The sequence below is a fragment of the Rhinolophus sinicus genome, linkage group LG07, assembly GCF_036562045.2.
Source record: "Rhinolophus sinicus isolate RSC01 linkage group LG07, ASM3656204v1, whole genome shotgun sequence".
In the NCBI taxonomy this organism is placed as follows: Eukaryota; Metazoa; Chordata; class Mammalia; order Chiroptera; family Rhinolophidae; genus Rhinolophus; species Rhinolophus sinicus.
In genome coordinates this window covers 31230652-31255431 of record NC_133757.1, presented here as the reverse complement: position 1 = coordinate 31255431, position 24780 = coordinate 31230652, and the positions used below count along the sequence as shown (strand labels likewise).

Sequence of the window (24780 nt, the reverse complement as noted above, 5' to 3'; positions counted from 1 at the left end):
CATTTTAGACATAATTAATATTCTTCCACGAGTATGTGAACTAATGAAAAAATAAATCCCAGTTAATCACAATAAGAGGTACACTTCTGAAAATGTAGATGTTTGGTAATTTAAAAATATTTAATATATTGTTTTAACTACTTGGGTAATAATAATTGTCATGATAACTACAGAAGTGTTTTTTAAAAGCCTTTTGAGCACAAACATTTCTACATTAGAGTAAAAAACTTATATTAGGGTAAAATTTTGGGGGAAATGGGATGAAAAGGAATTCAGGAAGGAAAAAGAAGCAATGCTAATTTTCTGATTGCTAAAGAAGAGCTTACTTATGTATTTTTAAAAACTGTGCTAGTCTCTAAATTGCTCATGAGATCATACTATACTAATTATTTATAACTTGATATTTTTTTACTGTGTATCTATTTTTTAGAAATTGATTATGTTCTGTGTATTTATATTCTGGCTCTGCCACTCACTAATGATGAATGGTTGAGCGGGTCACTTACTATTTTTCAAGGCCCTGGCTTTTGCCCCATATAAAATGAGAAGGTTGAACCAGATCATTTGTAAGCCCTTTCATGTTCCTAACATTCTATTACCTCTATAAGAAAGACTCAGAAATATTCCTTTAGATGAATAAAAACAAATAAGTATCTAAAAATGCATTTATTTTCCTTTTCTTTCTTCATTTTCCTTCTTCCTTCTTCCCTCCCTCCTCTCATCCTTTTTTCCTCCCAATATCACTAAGGTCTTGCTGGCGTACAGCAAAGATTGTATTCTTTGAGGAATTTACTGAAATTGCTCTCATCATTTATCAATTAATTACTGTAATTCAATCATTTCCCTTAACCAAAAATAATTGTTTCATGACATCATTCTTTTCCCTAGTAATTGAAATTTGAAAAGCATACAATAAAGACAACATTTTCTAAAATGAAAAGATCATACTGGCATGATCCTATTTCTTCCTTCCAAAGAAGCTAGAATCTTGAAATAGCTCACCAGAAATAAAACTCTTTGGAAAAGACAAAATCACCAGAACGTCTATAACTGGTGCTGAAGAATATATATGTGAGATTTACTGGCACCACCTTCTGCTATTCTCAAAACAATGCAAGATATGATCTGCAAATAGTGCCATTTTGGTTTTAAGCAGTTCCATTTTGGTAATGGAATGTTGTGGTTTTTCATATTTGCTATGTTATGAGCAGGGAGCAAAGGTCTTAAAATATTAGTGCTGTGGGTGGCCAGTTGGCTCAGTTCGTTAGAGCCTGGGGCTAATATGAAAATAGAATTGAACCTGCAGATAAAAAAAGAGGGCCCACTTGAGATAAGATGTTTTCTCTAAGGAGCTAATATTTTAGATGAGATCTAGAGGAGGAAGTGAAGGGAGCCAAAGGATGAAGGGGGAAGAGTGAACTCAGGTGGAGGGAATAAATTATGCAAAGGTTCATACACTGGAAAGAACCCGGTGTATTTGTGGTACACAGAGCAGGTCAACTTACTGCATGAAGTTAGGGAGTGAGGTTGGCCGGTGCCTGATCCTGCAGGGCCTGGTTGGCCACTACAAAGAACTAGACATTTTTTCCCCCTCTACTTTTCATGTTAGAAAATCTCAAAGTTATTTTAACAAGTTGAAAGAGTGGCACAATGTACACTGGTATACCTTTTATCTAGACCCACCAATTATTAATTTTTTGCCACGTTTGCTTTCTTTGTTCTATTCTCTGTTCTTATTTTTTTATTCATATTCTCTGTAGTTTTTATTTTTATGTTTTGCCAAAGTCTTTTGAAGGTAAGTTGCAGGTATTGTGACACTTTGCTGCTAAATAATGAAGCAAGTATCTTTAAAAAATAAAGACATTCCACATAATCACAAATCATCACATGCAAAAAATTTAATATTGATTCAGTATCCTGTAATATGTAGTCCATATTTAAATTCCTTCAACTGTCCACAAAATGTCCTTCGTACTTACTTTTTTGAAATCTATGAGCCAATCAAGATTCATGAATTTCATTTAGCAATGTTTCTTTGTCTCCTGACTACAGTAATCCTCAACCTGTTTTTGTTTTCCTTTTTCCCTAACCGTGACGTTTTTGTCTTATAAAATGTTATACATTCTTTTTTTTCATACTTATTACCACTAGCAATTTATATTTGTCTGGTGCTGTCTTTGTTGTTCCCTCACCTCCTAAAATGTAAAATTCTATGAGTCTAAGAACTCTGTGGGACCATGGGGAGGGATGGCAGGGAGTGAGTTTGGAGGGATGGGCGAAGGCCAGATTCTATACACGATTTAGCTAAGTGACTGACTTGGGTCCTTATTCTAGGAACAAGGAGAAACCACTGGACTAAGCCTAAACATAGTACAATCCAGTTTGCCTCTGTTTTAAAAACGTTCATCTCCTGGAGCAAAGAATGGAGGCAGCTGAGGAAGATGCCGTTAAGCCAGTTATGAGGCTGCTGCAGCCATCCCAGCAAGACGTGATGATAATTTGGACTTGGGAGATGGCAGAGCAGATGCAGAAAACTGGATGGATTTTGGAGGTATTTTTTCCTACATTTTCATTTCGGGACCAGTCACTAAGTGTCCCCTTAGGAAAACAGAGCCAACTTGATTGGGAGATGCTTAAGATTCAGCCCCCCTTTGAAATAATTCCATCTATGCTCTTGAAATGAGCATAAGATGAAAATATTAAGTTACATCAAGCAGGTTTTCTGCTCTGGTCACACCTTTACTGGTAGTAATGGCTAAATTTTGATGTGGCAGGTACTATTCTAAGCACTTTATACTCATTTAATCCTAACAGTAATCCTATGAGATATTTTGTTATTGTCCCCATTTAACAGAGGAGGAAACTGAGGCATGGAGCTATTCAGGAATGGTAAAGGTATCTACTGCATAAAGGTGTTAAAAAGTCTGAATCAGGTAATATTTGTAAAATATTTATAAAAATACCTGGCATGTGTTAAATAACTTCTTAAATTTGTATAATAAATAAACAGTAGAATTGGAATTGGAATCTGTGTAGTCTGGCTCCAGAGTCTGTGCAGTTCTGCTGCCTCTCAAAGTGTGGACCCAACACCCCTGGAATTCCATTAAAAGAACACTGAGTATATATAACTCCTGGGAATTGCAAAATGGAGATTTTCTATTTATTATTCCTTTTGTGCTCATTAGCTGATATTTTTGTGTAATGAAGAGCTTTGCATTTTTATTCCCTTTCCCCCTCTCTCTCAGGGAGAGGACTTAAAAAGATTTAAATCAGTCTTAATCTATTATTATCATTATTCTTGCTGATGCTCAAATTGTTCAGAACATGGTCAGTGGAAGTCCTTTTAAGCCAGGTCCAATGTCTTTTTGAAACGATCCCATTAATCTTTAAGGACTTCTTTGTTTTTTGACAATAACGCTCCAGGCTCACTTTGTAATTTTCCTGCCCCCGACCTAAAATCAGCCTTCTCTTCAAGGAGAACTGGTTCCTTTTAGTGACTTAGAAATCATTTGGGTAGTTTGGTGCTAGGTAAGCTCGTTGTTACTGGGGTGTCAGGGCTCAATGCCTCTAGGCCCTCTCAAAGGATCCAATTAAGATTAAAAAACAAACAAAAAAAATCATGACCTCATTCTACTGCCTCCAATTCAAATCCAACACTATGGGGTTCTTCCTTACCTTCTATCACTCCATGTTTGTTATCTCCCTTTCCCATAGTGAGAACCCTGGTTCTAAACAACATGAATATATTTATTCATTTACTTTTTCCTCTGACACGTGAATAATGGTTTCAAAATTACTACCCCAATACCCCTTTCAAAATCAAACCTGTTAAGCAAAATCATTGATTTCTTGGCACTCGTTTTTGCTCTTACACTCTTACAACTCCTAACTGCCGTACATAAGAGTACTGTGCTCAAGTTAATTGAACAAAATTTTTCTCTGTATAGTTTCGCTCGCAATTTGATATACAGGTAGGTTTTCTTTCTTTGTATTAAAATTTAAAGCTTGCTTTTATTTCCATTACTTTAAATTTTTTGAAAAAGTGAAACTATATTTAAAAAATAAGTTACTCAGAGAAACCACACTCCCATTACTAATCCTTGCAAAACATTCTCACCCCCACCCCGTCCCCTATAGGTAACCATTTTCAACTAATTTTCTGATTTATAATTTTTGTATTTATCGTTTCAAAAATATGGTAAAATGTGATATATTATATTCTCATTTCTTACAGAAGTTAGTGTACTTTGTGTATTCTTTTGCACCTTTTTTCTTCACTTAACAATATAAATACAATTTTATTCTAAAAAGTCATGAAAGGACTTTAGGCCAGCGAGTGACATAATCATTTTCGTTTTCAGAAGATTAGTTTGGTGACTCTATAAAAAATGGTGTGGAGGAGAGCAGGACCTGAAGCAGGAAGATATGTCGGGTGGTTGTGGTGGTCTGGGCAATGAAAAAGTTAAGGAGTATTTATTTCACTTATAACACCAAAGTACAACATATATTTGTTTATGAACTGGATGAGAGTGGGGAGGGAAAAGGAGGACTCAGAGATGATTCTTTTATTTGTCTCGTGTAACTGGGTAGATACCTGGTGGTGTCATTTCCTGAGATGGAGATTAGGGAGGAGAGGATTTGGGTTTTCGAGTGAAAAATCAGGTCCCACATGGAACATGTTAAGTTAGAGATGCACGTTGTACATCCAAGTGGAGATGTTAACTGGGTACTTAGATATCTGCATCTGGTTGGAGCTCAGAGGACGGGTCTGGAGAGGATGAGGAATTTAGGCTTCACCTATATAAAGATATTGAAATCCATGGGAGTTGATGAGGTTGACAAGAGGAAGACTGTACAGGAGAGAAAAAATGGGAACTCAGAACCAAGCTCTGAGGACTCCCACAATGTAGAGTTTAGACAGAAGAGATAGAAAAGGAGACTAAGATGGGTGGCCAATGATGTTAGGAATAAACAAGGAGAGGGTGAACTTTTGCTGACCCAGAAGCCAAATGAAGAGTGTTTCGAGGCTGAAACATTTAACTGTGGATAAAACATTCAACTGTGTGGAATGCTTCCATGAGCTAGAATGAAATGACAGGGAATCCATTGGATTTTGTATTTATCTTTCCCCCAGGCCTGGTGTTACATTCCCTGTTCCCTTTGCCTGGAATGGTTCTCTCTCTCTTTTTCTCTCTCTCTCGTTCTCCCCGCCCCCCCCTTTTTTTTTTTTTGAAAAAACACAAACCTAGTTAAATCCTAATGACCCTTGGAAATCTAGACCAAACATAATTTGCCCAGGTTCTCTGTCACATAGTCTTATAGCTCTAAGCACATTTCAAACTGCTCCCTACAGTTGTAATTTCTCAATTATTTGTATTTTTTAACTAGTTGCCTCTCCCACTAGACTGTAAGCTTCTGGAGTGTTAATGTCTGTTTTGCTCACTCTCCTCCAGTTTCCCTAACTCCTAACCTAGTGTTTGGCACATAGCAGGTTTTCAGTAAGTATTTGTCAAACTATAAATAAATGTAATTCCTGGAGGGTTCAAGAGCTGGGAATCAGTTAACAGCTAGTGAAAGCACTGAAGGCATTATAAGGTATGCCAGGAAGGCCATCTGATTATAGCTGATGGCCACCTAATAACCGAGCTAGCACCTTTCCAGGTGAGGCAGAGAGCCTGGAAATTGCTCTCTGGGACCCTGTCCCCACAGACGGCCTAAGTAGTAAATGCTTTAGGGGTAGACTTGCCTGAAGGAACAATGGATACTTTGATACAGAGCCTACTAGTAAATACTTGAGTTCCAGCCTGACCAGGAAGTTTTTCTTTCATCTTTCCTCCTTTCTTCATTTTCACATATACTTTTTTTCATTTTTACTCCTGGCCTTGGATTCTCTTCTGTACTCCAAACTGGCTCACCTCAGATATGATTATTTTGTGGAGAAAGAAGGCACACCAAATGAAGAGACAATGGGAAGTTAGTGAGGGAAGGGGTAAGTTATGGGAGAAATAAATAATAGAACAATAAGGAAAGGAAGACAGTAAGCTCATCAAACTAGGTATGCTAATAATGCTACTAACAAGTAAAGTAATTGAAAATAAGACCACATGAAAGAGGGTGGGTCTTAAAGTCAATCAGCTGAGTTTAAAGCCCAGCTCCACCATTAATACCTATATGCCTTTGAGCAAATTACTTAACCATATGAACTCAGTTTCCTCCAAATCTGTAAAATGGGTTTAACAGTACCTACCTCAAAGGGCTGCTGTCAGGATCAGTAAGACAATCCATTTTACATGCGTAGCACCATGACTGGCACAAGCTAAACGCTCAATTAACGTCAGCGGTTTTCTTTAAAATGAAGTACAGCAGGGGAGAGATGGTGTAATGTAGGGTCTCAGCTCCTGCTCCCCACACAAGAATGCAGGATATGGTGAGGCCCAAAAGGAACACCAATGGAGCCATAGATAGGGGAGTCATACCACTATATTCTTGCTGGTGGCTGGGTTGGAGACACAGGAAGCAGGATCCACACCATGGGCAATCCACCCACCGCTTCTCTGCCAATCAACAACCCCCAAGCACAGCCACAGCAGTTATATTAGTGGCTAATGGCTAACAGGTAACAGCTGATGGCCACCCAGCCACAGCGGATGACCATCTGATTATAGCTGATGGCCATCTAATAACCGAGCTAGCACCTTTCCAGGTGAGGCAGAGAGCCTGGAAATTGCTCTCTGGGACTGTCCCCACAGATGGCCTAAGTAGTAAATGCTTGTCATATGAATGTCATAGCAGCATTCAAGAGAAGACGATCGCTTTAACAGCTGGAAAGGACGTTGCTCGCACTGCAAAGACCTTGCCTATGCATGGACTTTAGATTGTCACAGTACAGCGCCTCGCAGTGGTAGCTGCTTTCTATTTTCAGAAAGGAAAAAAAAAAAGGGAGAAAGATAATGCTTGTAAGAATTTATTCTGGGAAAAACTTATTTCGTCCATTACGGCCGCAGCGGACGACAGGGAGGGTCATGCAGCGCGGCAAGTGACCCCCGGGGTGGTGGCGGCGCTCACTGTAAGTGACTTTCCGGATGCGGAGCCCGTTCTGGGACAGGGCCGGGAAGTTACTAGCCCGCCATTCCTCGGCCCGTTCCTAAGAGAGTCGCGGGGCGAAGTGTGGCGGCAGCGGCCTCACATCCGGGCCTTCGCCACGTCTTTATTGTCTCCAGGATGGTATCCAAGATCCACCTACGTCCCCGCCAACAGGAGGGCGGCACACGCCACAGCCACGAGGCAACGCCGTTCCCATCACTTTGCGCCCAGCTCCGCGGGAAGTTCCGACTCTCCGCGCGGGACGCCCACCAGCCTCCGCCCATTCGTAGCCTGACGTTCCGAGATCCGCCCCCAGATTTGAAAGCTTCGGCGGGGAGCCGGTGGGAAACCTGCAGCGCGAGCCTGCGGCGCTCCTTGGCGTCGTTCTGGAAGCTCCGCCCACTCCCAGCGTTCAGTGCGGTGCCCTGGCCGCCATTGTTTGAATTTGAAAACCAAAACTTCGCGGTGCTGCTCGCAGGTTGGGCAGGCCGGCAACGTTGGCAGGTGAGGAGGTGGCCCGGGTGATGGTGAGACGAAGGAGGTGGGTGACTGCGCACTTATCAGGCCAGAGGCGGGGAAACGGCTCTGGCCGTGAGATCGTCTTCCCACGGGGCTCTTGACGACCCTGAGGTTACTCCCAGGAAATGGGCTGTGGGAAGATGGGGGTGCGCTTACCGCACCTGGTGCGCGTCGGAGGGTTGAGCCTCATTTCTTGGATTAGGGTTTAAATTTCATCCCCACCCCCTGTTAGCTGAGTGACGCAAGACAACGTATTTAATCTTTGTGGGGCTCAGTTTTCTTATTTGTTAAAAAGGGGTGATGATAATAGTACCTCCCTTTTCCAGTTTTGTGAAGATAAAATGTGTAAAGTTGTTAGAAACATGCTGATATGTAGTAGGTACTAAGTGTTGGCAGTCAATATTTTTATTATTGTTGCTGCTGTTATTGTTGAGGCGTAGGCCTCTATTGCCACGCCTATTTTGCGAAATCCCCGAGGTGAGTACTTTGCTTGTCAGGTACATGGCCTCTTTTTGGGGGGGCCGAGGGGAGCCCTGTTATGGCCGTCTGTGCATTCATTACCAGGCTGCTGACAATCCTGGGGCATGTCCTTCTTGGGCTTTGCTGTTGCCCAGCGTAAGTGGGTGTGTGTGGCGAGTGCAATGACCGCTGTCATCCCGCAGTTTAGAGTTCCCTCAACTCATTTCACCTCCTGCTTCGGTGATTCCTGCTGGCACAACTCTTATATTCTTTGTTGAAGAACTAATTGACACATGTTCATGCCTTCCGCAATCCTTGCTGAAGATGATCAAATTCAGATTTATGTGCTTTAAAACAAAGTAGCATGTTTACCCAGAAGCCGCATAGCGGTGTATATATTTTATTAGCTATCGAAGACCCAACATTTCAAGTTGCAAAATAATATCAAGGACTCATCAATTAGTTATGGAGACTTTTTTTTGAGGCTATGGTTTGTTGATGAGATTCATAAACCTCATTCAGTAGCAGATTTTTTTGTTTTTTCATTGGTCTTCAACCATGGAATCTCACTGGAGAGAAGGTAAAGATTAAGTTTCTCAGTCATGGCAACAGCCTTCTGAAATGAGAAATGAGGTCTTGAACCCTGCTGTTGCTAAAGGTAATATCACCAAACAAAGTAGGAACTTTTTTTTTTTTTGAATGAGGATTTTATTATTGAAGTCACTAGATGGAATTTTTATCACTCATACATCTTTGAATTTGTAGTAGGGGATACAAAGTAGTATAAAACAGTCCTCGTCCTCAAGAAATTTCTGGTCTAGTTAGGGAGGCCACACATAAGTAGTGTTTAACTAAAAGTACAGGGTGACAGTACACCTCAACAATTTTATAATTGTGAAGAGACAATTTATTCATTGAAAACAGAGCATATGAACAAGTAGAATCTATAATCTTTTAAAAAAGAGGTACAGATGTTTCTATTATAATTCACTAATTTTATAAAAGATTTATCAACACTTTTGAGGGGAGGTGAAACAAAAATTAACTGAGGGCAAAGAATGAAGCTTGCCTTCCAGTTTCCTCGGCATTTCCATGAAATCTGAGTCATGAAATGTCAAGCCAGTACTTTCATGTTTTTGCACGTGTTTCCCCTATGTTCTAGATCAGTGGTTATTTTTTACTCTATCAGATACCCTTTTTCTTAATTTTCACCCATAAATTACATGTTTGAAATATTTCATCAAACTGCATTTAAGTAACTTCCCCATTTTCATTAAATCACTGATTATACAATAAAAACAAAAGCAGTAAAGATATTAAACTTGTTTAATTGTATGGTTGGTTGATCATGTACTTTATTGGGCCTTGTTCAAGGTAAATGTATAATTTCCTTAGTCCTTTTTCAATTTAGGAAAAACAAAAACAACCTGTTGAATTGCATTTGGGGATTTCAAGGCTTATCAAGGAAAAAGATATGACCACAAAGTGGCAGGAGCACACAAGGAGCTTTACTGGGGTAGCATTTTGACAGGGTTGCATGCAAAAGTCCCACAGCATGAAACCTTCCAGAGACTAGAGTTAGAAGGGTAAGGGCACTGGAATTAGGGGCAGGGAGAGAAGAATCAGAAAGGGGACTTACTGTGTCTAAGTGATGTTGTCAGCAGCACAGCATGGAGTCCCTGGGTTAGAACTCCAAAGGGCAGAGTGGCTTGGGGTCTTTATAGTCCTGGGTTTTACCTGTGGCTAGCAGGATGCAGTTTCATGGGGTGTGCAAAGGAGTTAAGCTTTAAATGGCTAAAAATCAGCTTATTTGAGCTATATTAAAAGCAATCGATGTGTAAAATGGGAGTTAGCACCTTAGTGGGGTATTGAACTAATACCCTGACCTGCTGTGAAGAAGTAAACAACGTAGTACCAATATACAGGTGCCATGTTTGGCTCATTTATAGAACACCTGTGGATGCCTGTTACTACTTTCCTGACCCAGGAAGCCAAGTTTGGGAGTCACTGTTCTGGATATTTCATAATACTGTCAAAGAACGGCAGGGCAGGGAGCACTCTTTCTCCCTGGTTTTATGGCATCTAGTAGCGTCTCAGTGAATATTTGAATAGTTAATATTTTTTCTGTTAAGATTACCCCTAAGTTTAACTTTAAGTTTGGTAACTTGATGTTTCATTTAGTTCTAGTAGTTTACTGATGATGCATTATTCCATATTCACCTTTAATTTTTAAGACCTATGATGTGTCAGGTACTGTTTTGAATATGTTCACATACATTAAATTTCCTTTTGAACTTGCATTATTTAGAAGAATTCAGTTGAAAGTGTCTAGGTAACTAAATTTAACTCCTAAATGCTAAAACATTATGAAGTGTGTAAGTAACATTTTTCAGCAGACACGAAATAACTAAAGTAACACAAGGTTATTTACTCCACCCTTCCTGTATGATTCCTGAGAGGATTTCAGGCAGACATATAAATGTTTTATATTGCCTTACTTTTTGGGATTACCTTTACTCATGAAGTCTCTCGATAAATCCATCCATAGGTTGGATCATCTGAAGAACAGTGGTAGGCTGTGTCCAGTAGTATTTGTTTTAGAATCTATGTAATATGATCTTTTGTCTTTTCCATGGATCACCATGTTATATATAGATGAAGCAGTCTAATGTTTTCCTTCTCTGGAAATCTAGTTATATGGGGGGAAGTACTGAGTTGGACTAAGACTTTTTAAAGTATGGGTGGCTTACATGCTGATTTATTAAGGCTGTCTAAAGAAAGTGCTGTTATTCTTGCAGAATGGAATGTAATTTAAATCAAGATGGAGTGCCTAGACCATCGTATGTTGTTAGTGCTGACCCAGTTGCAAGGCCTTTGGAAGTAAATTTTGACAGCATTAAGCTTGATCTTTCTCGTGAATTTTCCTTAGTTGCTTCAAGCACGGAGGTAAGTACAAGAAAAGTATTATGTTGATTACCATGATTGAGTGGAAATTTGTGTGGCACACACTTACTTGCAGGCAGGTACGACTAGAGCAGAGCTTTCCAAATTTTGTGGGCTTAAGGCAACACTCTGAGGGGGACCAAAGTCTTGCCACTTCAAGATGAACCTTTTGGGCAATTGATTTTAAGCTGGTTATTAAGAAACAAAAGCTAAGAATGGCTTTTACATTTTTAAGTGGTTGAAGAAAAATCAAAAGAACCTTTGACCCTCTTCCTTTCAAGCCTGAGGTAATTCAGATGGAGAGGCCTGCTTTAGGAAGGGAATCTTAACATACTCACCTTAAGGATTTTCACCTTAATCTAATTTGAATTAAGTATGGTAGATAGTAAGGATCCAAGCAGGGGCCTGTTAGCTACATCCTCCTGTGTCCCATCCTTCTGTGTTGTCTAGCAGGAATTTGTTTGCTGCAGTCTACTTCCCCTTTGAAATACTTGTCCCCTTTTCCTTTTTCTATAATGACTGAACTGCCCAGTGCCTCTTTAGGGTTTTCATATTCTTATGGACCTTCAAATATACATTCATATAATAAACTTTGGACATTTTCTCCTGTCAATTTGTCTCTGTTAAGTTGATTTTTAGCCCAGTTAGAAGAACTTAGAAGGTGGGAGGAAAATTTTCTTTTTAGCCCCCACACTTCTTATCTCAGTAATTTTTTCATAATGCCCTAAATACATAGTTCCTTTTCAAATAATAGGTCCAAACAACTTAAAAACTAACTCTGACCTAACCTAGTAGCCATTTAAAAAAAATTAAGTAAAAAAGAAAACAAATTTTAACTTCGTTCTTCTATTATCACAGTTATTTATTAATGGGATATGTGTACCTTTTGGGCACTGCACAATTTCTCAAGCTTTGGAATCAGATTAAACATTGACAGCCTTATTTCTTGTTTCTGCATTATTTTGGGGGAGTACTTTTTATCACAGTAACTACTGAAAAATCCTCTTCAAAAAGATATGATATCAAAAAAAATAGTGTGATCTAATATTGAAATTGAACTACTTTGAGCTAGTAGTTCCTGGTATTCAACATATGTCAGGTAGTATTGTTATTGTCTTAAAAATGTAAAACACTCCACTATGCCCCTAGGAATTTTAGGCCTTAGTTTAAAACATAATACAGATTTTTATAAGTTAAAATAATTCAGTAGTATTTAAGAAGTGAAAGTCCTTCCACCACCATTCCTACTACTGTAATGTTTGCTGTGTGTCTTTGTAGACTTTTTCTTGTACATTTACTTTGCAGTCCATTTTTATTCTGTTACCTTTTAGATTGTTAATTTTGATGCTTTAGAAAGATGGACTAACCCAGTTTATGAAGAATGATGGGAGGGGAAAGAGGAGTATAGGAAATATAGGAGTATAGGAAGAAAGAGTAATATTTAATACCCATCATGTGCCAGGCTCTTTAACTTTGGCTCATTTAGTAAATAAAGAATCATAAATAAAGAAAAGAAGGGAGGAAGGGATGCCTCTTGGAATATAATGGAATCATGCTTTATGTAGTGCAGGTTTTTGTGTGGCCATAAGTTTTCAGTTCCTTAGGGTAAATACCAAGGAACATGATTGCTGGATCATATGGCAAGATTATGTTTAGTTTTGTACGAAACTGCTAACGTGTCTTCCAAAGTGGCTGCACTGTTTTACATTCCCACCAGCAATGAATGACAGTTCCTATTGTTCCACACCCTCATCAGCGTTTGGGGTCAGTGTTCTAGATTTTGATCATTCTAGTAGGCATGCAGTATATCTCTTTAATTTACATTTCTCTGATGACCTGTGTTGTGGAACATCTTTTCATATGCCTATTTACCATCTGTATATATCTTATTTGGTAAGGTATCTGTTAAAGTCTTTGGCCCGTTTTTAAATCGGGTTGTTTGTGTTCTTATTGTTGAATTTCAAGAGTTCTTCGTGTATTTTAGATAGCAGTCCTTTATTTTATATATCTTTTGCACATATTTTCTCCCAAGTCTGAGGCTTGTTTTTTTCATTCTCTTAATAGTGTATTTCACAGAGCAGAAGTTTTTATTTTAGTGAAGCCCAGCTTATCAATTATTTATTTCATGGATTGTGTGCCTTTCAGTTTGAATCTAAAAACTCATTGCCAGACCCAAGGTCATTTAGGTTTTCTAGGACTTTAATAGTTTTGCATTTTACGTTTAGGTTTGTATCCATTGTGAGTTAATTTTTGTGAAGAGTCTGTCTAGATTTTCTTGCACGTGGATGTCCAGTTGTTCCAGCACCATTTGTTGAAAAGACTGTCTGCTCCACTGTATTGCCTTTGCTTTTGCAAAGGTCAGTTGACTATATGCATGGGGACCTATTTCTGGGCTCTCCATTGTGTTCCATTGATTGATTCTGTTCTTTTGCCGTTACCACACCATCTTGAGTACTGTAGCTTTATAATATACCTTGAAGTCAGGTAATGTCAGTCCTTCAACTATGTTTTTCTCTGCAATTTTATGTTGGCCATTCTGGGCAGTCTTTATTTTTAGCCATTCTAATAGGTATGTATTAGTATGAAATTGGTATTTGCATTTACCTAATAACTGATGATGTTAAATATGTTTTCATGTGCTTATCTGCCATTTGTGTATCTTTGGTGAAGTGTCAATTTAAATATTTTGCCCATTTAAAAAAATTGGGTTGGCTGTTTTCTTATTATTGAATTTTAAGTGTTCTTTATATTTTCCTGATACAACTGTTTATCAGATAGGTCCTTTGCAAATTTTTTTCCCCAGTCTATGGCTCATTTTTCATCTCTTGTGTTTCTGAAGAGAAGTTTTTAATTTTGCAGAAGTCCAATTTATCAGTTTGTTCTATTAGGAATTGTGCTTGGGTGTTGTATCTAAGAAATCTTTGCCTAACTCAAGACTACAAAGATTTTCTTCTGTATTTTCTTTTAGAAGTTTTACATTTAGTAGGTCTATGATCCATTTTGAATTACAATATACAGTGTGAGGTGCTTAATTGATTTTGCATTCCTGCAATAAACCATATTTGGTTAGGATATATTATCTTAATTTACATATCGGTAAATATTTTAATAGGGGCTTTTTGTACTATTTTAATTAGGGATATTGTGTAATTTATCTGATGACATCTTTATCAGGTTGTGGTTTCAAAGTATGTCACACTCAAAATTAGTTCAAGAAGTGTCCTTTATTTTCTTAAAGAGATTATCTACTATTTATTTGTATTATAACCTTAAATGTTTGAGGGAATTTAACAGTGAATTTCCAGGGCTTGGAGTTTTTTTGTGGAATTATTTTATTTGAATGTAAATTGAATTTCTTTAATAAAGGGTTATTCAGATTTTCTGGTTCTTGTGTCTTTTTGCTAAGTTGTGTTTTTCAAATAATTGTTTCCTTTTTACTTTTAAAAATAATTTTAAACATTTCTTTAACATTATTTAAAAAAATGAACGAGGTTCATTTCCTCCCCAAAGGAGGCAGTAAAGACAATGCTATATAGCAAAAATTTCTCAATGCATGATGGAATTGAGCATTTGTGTTAATAGACTATTCTGGTTACTTGTGATTTATTCTAGAGCTCTATGTTTTAGTGACTTTGAGCCCTGTTTGTATTTAATTATAAAGGTTAGGATTTTATAGGGAAAAAAAGGCTTACTCTAAACATCAAGAAGGTTGAGGAAATTGAATCTTATATTTTTAAAAAAAACATTTGTTTTTCTTTAAACAAAATTGTTAAAAACAGGAGAATCACTGCTTAAAGTTTCTGTATAATCTCAGATTGTTATCTAACAATAAGCCACTTTGAAGAAAGATAATCTCTGAAAAGCCGTGTTTTGTATTTTTAAAATACAGTTTTTTTTTTTGTTCTTCATTTTTTAGGCAAGCAGTTTGGAATCCAAAGACTATCTCCAGGTTTATCTTCGAATACGACCATTCACACAGTCCGAAAAAGAACATGAGTCTGAGGTTTGTGTTGAATTTAATTGGGTTTTACCATTTTACTTTCATTAAATGGACAAAATACCATAGTTTTTATTTATTTATTAGAGAAATTTTTGTTTGTTTATTCTAGGGCTGTGTGCATATGCTGGACTCACAGACTGTTCTGCTGAAAGATCCTCAGAGTACCCTCACTCGGTTAAGTGAGAAAAGCTCTGGACAGATGGCACAGAAATTCAGTTATTCCAAGGTGAGTACCCATGTCAAACTAAAGATTTTTCTTTTAGGGAAAGGAGACGTGGCTTAGGCTAAGTTGCTATGTAATTGTGTATAATTAAATATATGCATCTTGTACTTACGGAATTTAGATCTTAGGCATTAGTATTTTTTTCTCAAGGGTAAGACTGAAATTTCAGATCTATAAGTATATATATTGGAAGTGAATAAATCACAATATAATTCATATATATTTTAAGAAAGGTTCTTTTCAGAATTTAGATGAAAACTTGTTTGGCTGGGTCAGATTTATATCTTGAGAACTCTGTGAGACTAGGTAATCTATCAAGTGTATTTGTGGGAGTTGGGGATATGGCACTTATTTTAAGAGTGAATCTCATAAAATTATTTTAAAAGTTTTTAAAACGTGAGCTATAGGGTATATTTATTAACCTGAATTTTCTAAAAAGATTTGTTTTAAAAAATGCTCATTTAGGTTTTTGGTCCAGAAACTACACAGAAGGAATTCTTCCATGGTTGCATTATGCAGCCAGTAAAAGACCTCTTGAATGGACAGAGTCGGCTGATTTTTACTTATGGGCTAACCAATTCAGGAAAAACATATACATTTCAAGGTAAAATGTTTTATTTTTTCTGGAAAGGAAAAAAGCACTAATAGTCACTCATTTTTATAATACTTGCATGCAGTTATGTTTCCATTACCTAGTACATTTGCTCCGTTTTTAATAGTCATAGCATAATTGAGTATGTATTGTTGGTAGCTTTTAATTCAGATTGATTTAATTCATTTGCAAAACTACTTTACCTGTATGCTAGAGAATTAGATGATAAAAATTCAGAAAAAGGATTGATGTGACATAGTGAATTAAGCATGGATAACTAAGGAAACACTTCATATTCATTTTATTTTTATACTTTGTGATTATAGGTGATTGCAAATCTATGGCCTGATCTGAATGTAAAATTTCAGGTTTTGCATCAGAATAATAGTTGATAAAACATCCATGTTACAGTGAAGACCAAAGTGATAAATTGAGTAATCCTTCAACTTCTCTCACTTTTGTTTTAGCTGTTTATTCCTGCATTATTGGTGGTATAAAAGGAGCCTTGGTAATCGAAGGACGTTTTTCACTGAGAGAGTATTAAAACAAAAATTCTTTTCACAGGCACAGAAGAAAATATAGGCATTCTGCCTCGAACTTTGAATGTATTATTTGATAGTCTTCAGGAAAGACTATATACAAAAATGAACCTTAAACCACATAGATCCAGAGAATACTTACGGTTATCACCAGACCAAGAGAAAGAAGAAGTTGCTAACAAAAGTGCATTGCTTCGGCAAGTTAAAGAGGTATGGAAGTATTTTAGTATGGAAAATATATATAAACATGACCTTTTATAAGCTCTTTAGTTTGTTTCAGCCTGTATTGGAATGTTTGGTGGTGTTGGTGGTGGTTTTCTTTTTGACAAAAGTATTAAAAACTTGTTTGAAGGCATCCTTCTTATTTTATATTGTACAAACAGCAGAAATGTTTAAAACAAATGTAAATGCTTCTGAAATCTGTTTGTACTGTTGAAACAGCTGTTGAAAATGCTGTTGAAACAGCATTGCACTTTTTATGTAATGATTTTTTAAAATTCTTCTTTTAATTGTAAAACAAATATGTATACACAAAATCGAAACAAAGGAATGTGAAAAATAAAAAGTGAAAACTTCTGATAGTTTCATTTCTGAAGAGAAAACCACCATTAACAGATTGGAAAGTATCTTTTATGATATTTTTCTCTATATACAAAATTTATGTACAGAGCCTTCTGTATATGTCTGTCTATACACACAAACACAGTCATATACACATATATAGTTGCACATATTTTCTATATATGTAGGATATAGTCTTTTTTAAACAAAAATGAGATTTTACTATACATACGTTCTATAACTTGCTCTTTCATTTAACACATTTTAAGTTTCTTACCAGCTTAATTCTTATGTGTCTTACCTGTTAGGTTATGTGTTTACCTCTTTTCTTTTTTAAATTACCGTATTTTGCCGTGTATAGTGCACATTTTTTGGGTCCAACTGTGTCAGGGAAAAATAAGGATGCGCATTAAAAATGTGTAGTATTAATTCTGTATCTATAGAAATTTTTTAAATTCTTTTATTTATGCTTATGAGTTAAAAATGTAACTCTAGAAATCAATAATGATATCGTATGCAAAATAATACCCTGGAATATGATAATCAATTTTGTTGAACTGACAACGAACTTGCAACAACGAAGAATTCTTGGCTTTCTATGGTGCGTAAATATCGTAAATTTGTTACCGGTACATAAAATTTCTTTTTTTCTTGTATCTGTTCCTGTGTTTCGTAGTTATTTGTTAACATAAAATTTCTTGTACTGTAATGTGTTAAAAAGTAAATGCTGAAATTCCTTTATACTACAAAAAAACAAGTACCTAAATGTAAACAAATACAAATTTGAATTAAAAAATTAAAATGAAAGATTTTTTTCCCTGAAAATTTGAGCCAAAAACGTGGGTGTGCATTGTACATGGCAAAATATGGTAGTTTTTAATGAAAAAAATTGTAAATAAAGTTATACTTGTCTATTTATTCCTCCTGTTCCTCCTGGGTTTTGTGTTATGTTTTCAGATATTTATCCTATTCAAGATGGTTAAAAATTATTAATGGTTTTTATAAATTTTTCAAAATATTGTTGGGGATTTTCTTTTTTAACACATTTGGAAATCAGGGTTTCAAGGTAATAAAAAGTTGTTGATTAGTGGAGTTCAAAGTTCAGAGTCCATAATTATGGTTGGTGAAAGTGAAATAAGTATTTCAACAAAATTATGGAGATTGGTGGATAATTCATAGAGAAAATTAGTCATTTATAATGAAAAAAAGTTCCGCAACAAATTATCCAGTTAAAATATTATTTGGCCTATGAAATGTAAAATGTTATATATTGATTTAAAGTGTGTGTCCAGAAAGCAGTTTGGCAAACTATTAAGATTGAGAACTTAAAAAAAAGTTTTTAATCTTTTCTACTACCAGTCAAGATTTAGGTATATATCCTAAGGAAATAATTAGAATGCAGAAGAATAAAATAATATATTAAGATGTTTATCTTAGTATTATTTTCTACTGACAAACCCTTGTAAATAAATGTTCAATAATATGGAATAATTAAGTCATTTTACATTTATTTAGTTATGTAGCCACCAAATGTTTACAAATAAATTTTATATAGAGAAAAAGCTTATAATAAGTGTGGAGAAAAGAATAGAACGGAATAGATTGAAATATTAATAACAGTTGCCTCTGAGTGGCAAGAATTATATATGATGAAATTCTTTTTAATACTCTTCTGTAGTTTCCCACATTTTTTTAACTAGAGAATGTATTATTTAACTAGGAAAGAAATTAATAGACAGGGATCATTGAATTGAGTAGATGAAAGTTGTGATTTAGTTGGTGACTGATTTGGATAGGTAATTAATATGTTGGTTATTTAACTTGTTATAGCTAAAGGAAAGCAAACTAGAAATTGAAGAATTTGTTACTAGTTATAAAACATGGTTTTTAACTTTAAAAAAATCTTTCTTTTTTAGGTTGTTATGCAAAATGACAGTTCTGATACTCTTTATGGTAAGATTTCTTATCTTTAAAAAGTTAACTGCATGAAATATGTTTGAAAAGCTTTTAATTTTTGAATCACTCCTTGTGATTTAATTTCTTTAATGGCATAATAATACTTGGAAAATGGTACATGACTATATGAAATGTCAGTTACTATAAGGTTTATTTAAGTTTAAGATCACAGATACCCCTTTCACTGGTTGTAACTTTCATGTTAAATTCATGTTGAATTAAATGTCTTTTACATTTAATTTCAGTTTAGTTCATTAGTATATTTTCAAAAAGAAAAGATAAGAAGAAGCAAAATTTTGGTTAATATAGATAGATGTTATTTACATCTGCTTTGCTTCAAAAGATATTTAACATTACTGGTCAAAAGCTCAAGGATATTTAGTTTTTCAAGTCTAGGAGTCTTGATCTGTTCTGTTGTTTCATTGTTTTAGTCAGTTGCTTAATTTTGTGATTATCCTTTTTTATTTTTTGTAGGAAGCTTAACAAACTCTTTGAATATCCCAGAGTTTGAAGAATCCATGAAAGATTGTGAACAAGCTAGCTTGAATATGGATAATAACATAAAATTTTCTCTGTGGGTTTCTTTCTTTGAGATTTATAATGAATGTATTTATGACTTGTTTGTTCCTGTGTCGTCCAAGTTCCAAAAGAGAAAGATGCTACGCCTTTCCCAAGATATAAAGGGCTATTCTTTTGTAAAAGGTATGCTAATATGTTTTCTTTTAATTGCTGTGAAGTTCCTTTTTAGGCTTTGTTATAGCTATAGGAAAGCAAACTAGAAATTGAAAATTTTATTACTAATTATTAACATCAAGATAATAAGTGAAGTTTGTGCTTCGGAAGTACTTCTTGCTATGTTAATTAAACCTGATTGTTAAGGGGTCTATTTTAGTACCCATTGTGTTTACTTATCACTGACTGAATTTTAAGGGATGGGAAAAGCTGTGTGTGTTGATACATTTTGCTGCTGCTTTGTAACAGTGTTCAAACTTTGGAGTTATGGAACTGTTTCTGTTCTTTCACAATGGTATCTTTCCAATGTTTTTAAACCACTAATCACAGTAGGAGATACATAATAACATTGTAACGCAGTACCTATGTGTGTATATATACTTATAACTCAAAAGTTTCATTAATTATACTTATCCTTACTATAAGGAATGTACTTTGATGTTTTTTGTATTCTACTTCAGTTTTACAAAATGCTGGTTTTGACTAAATAAAATTGGATTTCTTAATTCACTAATGAATTGTAATCTGCAATGTCTCACAGATAGGTAATTGTGTAGGTTTAATCTGTACTGTTTTTTGTGGTTTTTTTTTTTTTTCCTGGATGTCTAATTCTGAGGAATCTTACCTGTTTTTTAATTTTCCCTTTGGCTGACTCTATAGAAGAATTTTTACTTTGTGTGTTTGTATAACATAAATACTGGAAAATTATTAAAAATATCCTTCTTTTGTGTGCCTCTTTTCTAGTGGAATATGGAATAGCTGAGTTGACTCCATTTAGGGCATGTTATTAAAAGAAAGATTTCATTGTGTGTCTTTGGGAAAAGAGATCATAAATCTTCAGCAAGATTGCATTGTATGGCAAATACTGTGTTAATGTAAATTGATATGTGTTCTTTTCATTTTTTAAAGATTTACAATGGATTCAAGTATCTGATTCCAAAGAAGCATATAGACTATTAAAACTAGGAATAAAGCACCAGAGTGTTGCCTTCACAAAACTGAACAATGTTTCTAGTAGAAGGTAAGGAGAAAACCCTATGGTGTAAGCCTGAAGCACCAAGGTATTGTGTGCTAATTTAAATACAACTAATTTAAGATTAAAGTGTGCAGTAGGTTTTCTGTTATGTTAAGTGAATCCATAGGGATAAAGTCGTTCTATAAATTGAGAGGACTAACCACACATGACTGTCAGGACTACTGTTCTAAGAAAAGATTTACTAATTTGCATGAAGACTCTGAGGTATTTTTATTCTTTCTTTATGTGACTATCTAACCTCAATATGCTGAGTTGTCTCACCCCACACATAGGCCAGGTAATGGTGGACTTTCTGTTCTTTTCCACTTATTCCGTGAACACAAGACTATATGCACACTCTTAAGACAGAATCTAAAGGGTTAAGAAAAGGATGTTTTTATAGAAGGGGTTGGGGGATGAGAGACAAAAGGAAATAAGTTTAATGAGATATTTAAAACAGGTTTTCTTTTAATGGACCCTGTCCCCCATGAAGGTATGAAGATAATATATGATTCAGATAAGCTTCTGTTTAGGTCAGATGTATATTTTGCTTTAGGTGTATATTGAAGGATCAGCTGTACATAATATTTTAACTAATAATATGATCTTTGCAAGGAAACGAGACTATTATAAACAATTCCATTAGTAGAAATTGGAATGTTAAGAGAAGGAGTAGGTTTGAGGGATTTAAGGCTAAGTAAAAAATAAGACATTTGGTTTTAGATGTTGGAAATATAGGTGAGAGTGGAACAGTGGAGCTAGTTGGCAAATGCAGTGCTGGAGGTATGGCTAGTATTAGGATATAGATGTTGATTTAGATGCTTGCGTCTCCTATTTAGAATGTAAAAATTAAAAACGAAAGATAATATTTGATGCTTGTGTATTTTTTTTAGTCACAGCGTATTCACTGTTAGAATATTACAGATTGAAGATTCTGAAACACCTCGTGTAATGCGAGTCAGTGAGTAAGTTGAGCATTCTTCAAATTGTAATTATTTTGAATTGTTTTGTTTTGAAGAACTTTTAAAGTTTGTTAATTTGTTTATTCAGATTGTCTTTATGTGATCTTGCTGGTTCAGAACGAAGCATGAAGACACAGAATGAAGGTGAAAGGTTAAGAGAGACTGGGAACATCAATAGTTCTTTATTGACTCTGGGAAAGTGTATTAATGTTTTGAAGAACAGTGAAAAGTCAAAGTAAGGGTTGCTGAAAGTGTTGTTTACATATTAAGTATTATAATATTTAAACTTGCAACTTTGCTTGCTTTAGAAAGTTCTTTTTCATTTTTATCCTGCTTCTAATGTAATGACTATGTATGGATTACAATTGAAATACTCAGAGATCATGGATTTTAAAAAATGATAAAAATAAAAAGTGTCGGTCAATGTCAGTGAATCATCAAGTAATCGCAATATTTTCCATAGCAAATATATATCGACAGACACTTAATATAGTAAGCTTCTCATGATGCTGATTTAGCATCTAAAATCACTTTATTCTTACTAGTGCATTGTGTTCTAGATGTGATAGATTTCCGCATTAATTAGCATTTTAGGCTGAGTAAATTATAAATCAGCCTTCATTTCTAGTTAAGGTGTTTCATGGCATATATTGTATAATTGCTCTATACTAAATAACACAGCCCAGTTCAGTGAGATTTTCTTAGCATTTTGCTTAATGGGTTATTGTATTATTAGTAGTAGTAGTATTAAAAAAAAACAACATAAATAAACAGAAAATGACTATTACAGGTGGAATGAATCACTAACTTAGAATTTAAGTCTATGATAGCTAGATTAATTTTTTTTTTTTTTTGGTAAAAATTTATCAGCATCCTTACTTCATGACTTCATTTAACTTACAATTATTTTAATATTTTTTCCATAGGTTTCAACAGCATGTGCCTTTCCGGGAAAGTAAACTGACCCACTATTTTCAAAGTTTTTTTAATGGTAAAGGGAAAATATGTATGATTGTCAACATCAGCCAATGTTGTTTTGCCTATGATGAAACACTCAATGTATTGAAGTTCTCAGCCATTGCACAAAAGGTAAATCTATTCAAACTTCTGCAGAATCTGTTAAGCCTCTTATTATTAGAATATTAATGATTTTTTTCTTGGAATAGATAATACATTTTGCACTTATAACTGTAAACCTAAGGAATAATTGAAAATTAAAATGTAAATATTTGACCAAACAGGAGGACATGGGAAAAGATTCAAAGTTACCCCTGCTAGGATTAAAATGACCTCATATTAAGTGTTAATAATAGACACCCATTACAAATTATGAATAATATTCTTCCAACGAATTATCTGCTTTTCCATTCTGGTTCATTTAGTGATTAATCGGTTAGCCCCCCTGCTAGGGATAGTACTAAGAACTTAACCCAGTAAATTTACCTGTAGTATACATGGGTAATTAGCTTTTTTGTTAATGAATGTTCATTTAAGGATGCTAATTTCTTCTTGAATATTTGTTTGCCTAGGTTTTAAACACTTGAGTTGTCATTTGAATTAAATTTATAAAATTATTTTTTGGTGGACAGTTCTTGCCTGTTCTAAAAGTTATATTGAATATTTTAATAGGTTTGTGTTCCAGACATTTTAAATTCCTCTCAAGAGAAATCATTTGGACCTGTCAAATCTTCTCAAGATGTATCACTGAACATTAATAATTCAGATAATAAAATATTAAATGTGAAAAGATCTACGATTTCATGGGAAAGTAGTCTGGAAGATTTGGTGGAAAATGAAGATTTGGTTGAGGAGCTAGAAGAAACTGAAGGAAACCAAAATGTGGAAAGTGAACCTACTGATGAGGATCTAGATACAACATTAGAGGAAGATAAGGCTTTCATTAGCCATGCGGAGAAGAGAGTATGTATTAAGAACTCATACTTCTAAGCTTGGCTTATTCTGAAATTAGGGTTAACAATTCTTAAGGCTCCCTCTCTTCCAAGTGTTTTCAACAATACACTAAACTTTTTATATCTCAACTTTATATTTTGAAAAATTTCAAACCTACAGGAAGACTAGCTCAGTAAATACCCATTTACTCTTCACCTGGAGTTGCCATTTGTTAACATTTTACCATATTTAATTCTCTTTCGATGAGTATTTGCACATTGTTTTTCTCTGTACCATTTGAAAACAAGATGCAGACATCATGACACCTTATATCTACTTGAGCATAGTATATTTCCTAAGAACATGGACATTTTCCTCACGATCACAGGCCTTTTTCATACCTAAGCAATTTACCATTGTTACAATAATCTATTATACTTTCCACATTGAGATTTCTCCAGTTGTTCCAATATGTCCTTTACAGTTACTTTGTTTTTGATCTACAACTAGTTTACACATTGCTTTTGCTTGTCATGTTTCTTTAGTTACCTCTAACATAGCATAGATATTTTGAAAAAGTTGAGGCTAGTTGTCTTATCGAATACCCCCAATCTGGATTTGTCTGATTATTTCCTCATGATTCAGGTTTAACACTATTATGTAAGTGAAGTTGTGAATGTTGCATCATATCAGGAGACAATGCTGTCTGATTTCCTTCCCCATTCTTGGTGATGCTAACTTTTGCTCACTTTAAGGTATTGTGTTTAAGGTATTGTGTTTCAGTTCTGTCTCCCTTGTAAAAGCATTATCTGTGGGATGATACTTGGAGACTACGTGAATATCTTGTTCCCCAGTATCTTTTCATCCAGTGATTTTTGTATATTCCACCAAACTTTTACTTTGCAGTCTTAAGTACAAATGCTCATAATGTCTATCTAGTACCAATTACTCTCTTCCTTCAAAAACATGAATTGCTTGTCGTCTTACATTTATGGTAAATAAATAAGATTTTATAGTCTCTGTCTAAATACAGTTCACACATATGTTTAAGTTGAATTCTGAAATTTAGATCATGTCCACATTAATTGATAACTACTACATATGTATACATGGAGTCTTCTTACCAGAGTCCCAGGAACACTGATGACCTTGTGCTCATGGATGTGCTGTAATAGTGTTGAAATGTCTCACATCATGGTATTCTTTTGGACTGTAGAATCCAAGTAGATGGACAATGTATTGGGTTAAATACTCGTTTCAATAATTTACTTCAGTGTCCCTGAAAGCCATCATTGCACCTGTGTTG

At 35.1% G+C, this 24780-nt stretch overlaps 1 protein-coding gene across 5 annotated transcripts in view; it reads left to right on the top strand.

The window, feature by feature from the left end:
• The first annotated feature begins 7455 nt into the window (after positions 1-7455).
• The window catches only part of KIF20B (kinesin family member 20B), a 63233-nt gene continuing 45908 nt past the window's right edge, over positions 7456-24780 (top strand). For all 5 annotated transcript variants that reach the window (XM_074339403.1, XM_074339401.1, XM_074339402.1 and 2 more), the window contains exons 1-13: positions 7456-7587; positions 10860-11007; positions 14921-15007; positions 15114-15230; positions 15693-15831; positions 16384-16568; positions 18836-18872; positions 19350-19577; positions 20517-20628; positions 21516-21587; positions 21673-21819; positions 22511-22673; positions 23214-23504. In XM_074339403.1, the coding sequence (XP_074195504.1) occupies positions 10861-11007; positions 14921-15007; positions 15114-15230; positions 15693-15831; positions 16384-16568; positions 18836-18872; positions 19350-19577; positions 20517-20628; positions 21516-21587; positions 21673-21819; positions 22511-22673; positions 23214-23504 (1725 nt within the window). In that variant the 5' untranslated portion in view covers positions 7456-7587; position 10860. The remainder of the gene's footprint in view (positions 7588-10859; positions 11008-14920; positions 15008-15113; positions 15231-15692; positions 15832-16383; positions 16569-18835; positions 18873-19349; positions 19578-20516; positions 20629-21515; positions 21588-21672; positions 21820-22510; positions 22674-23213; positions 23505-24780) is intronic.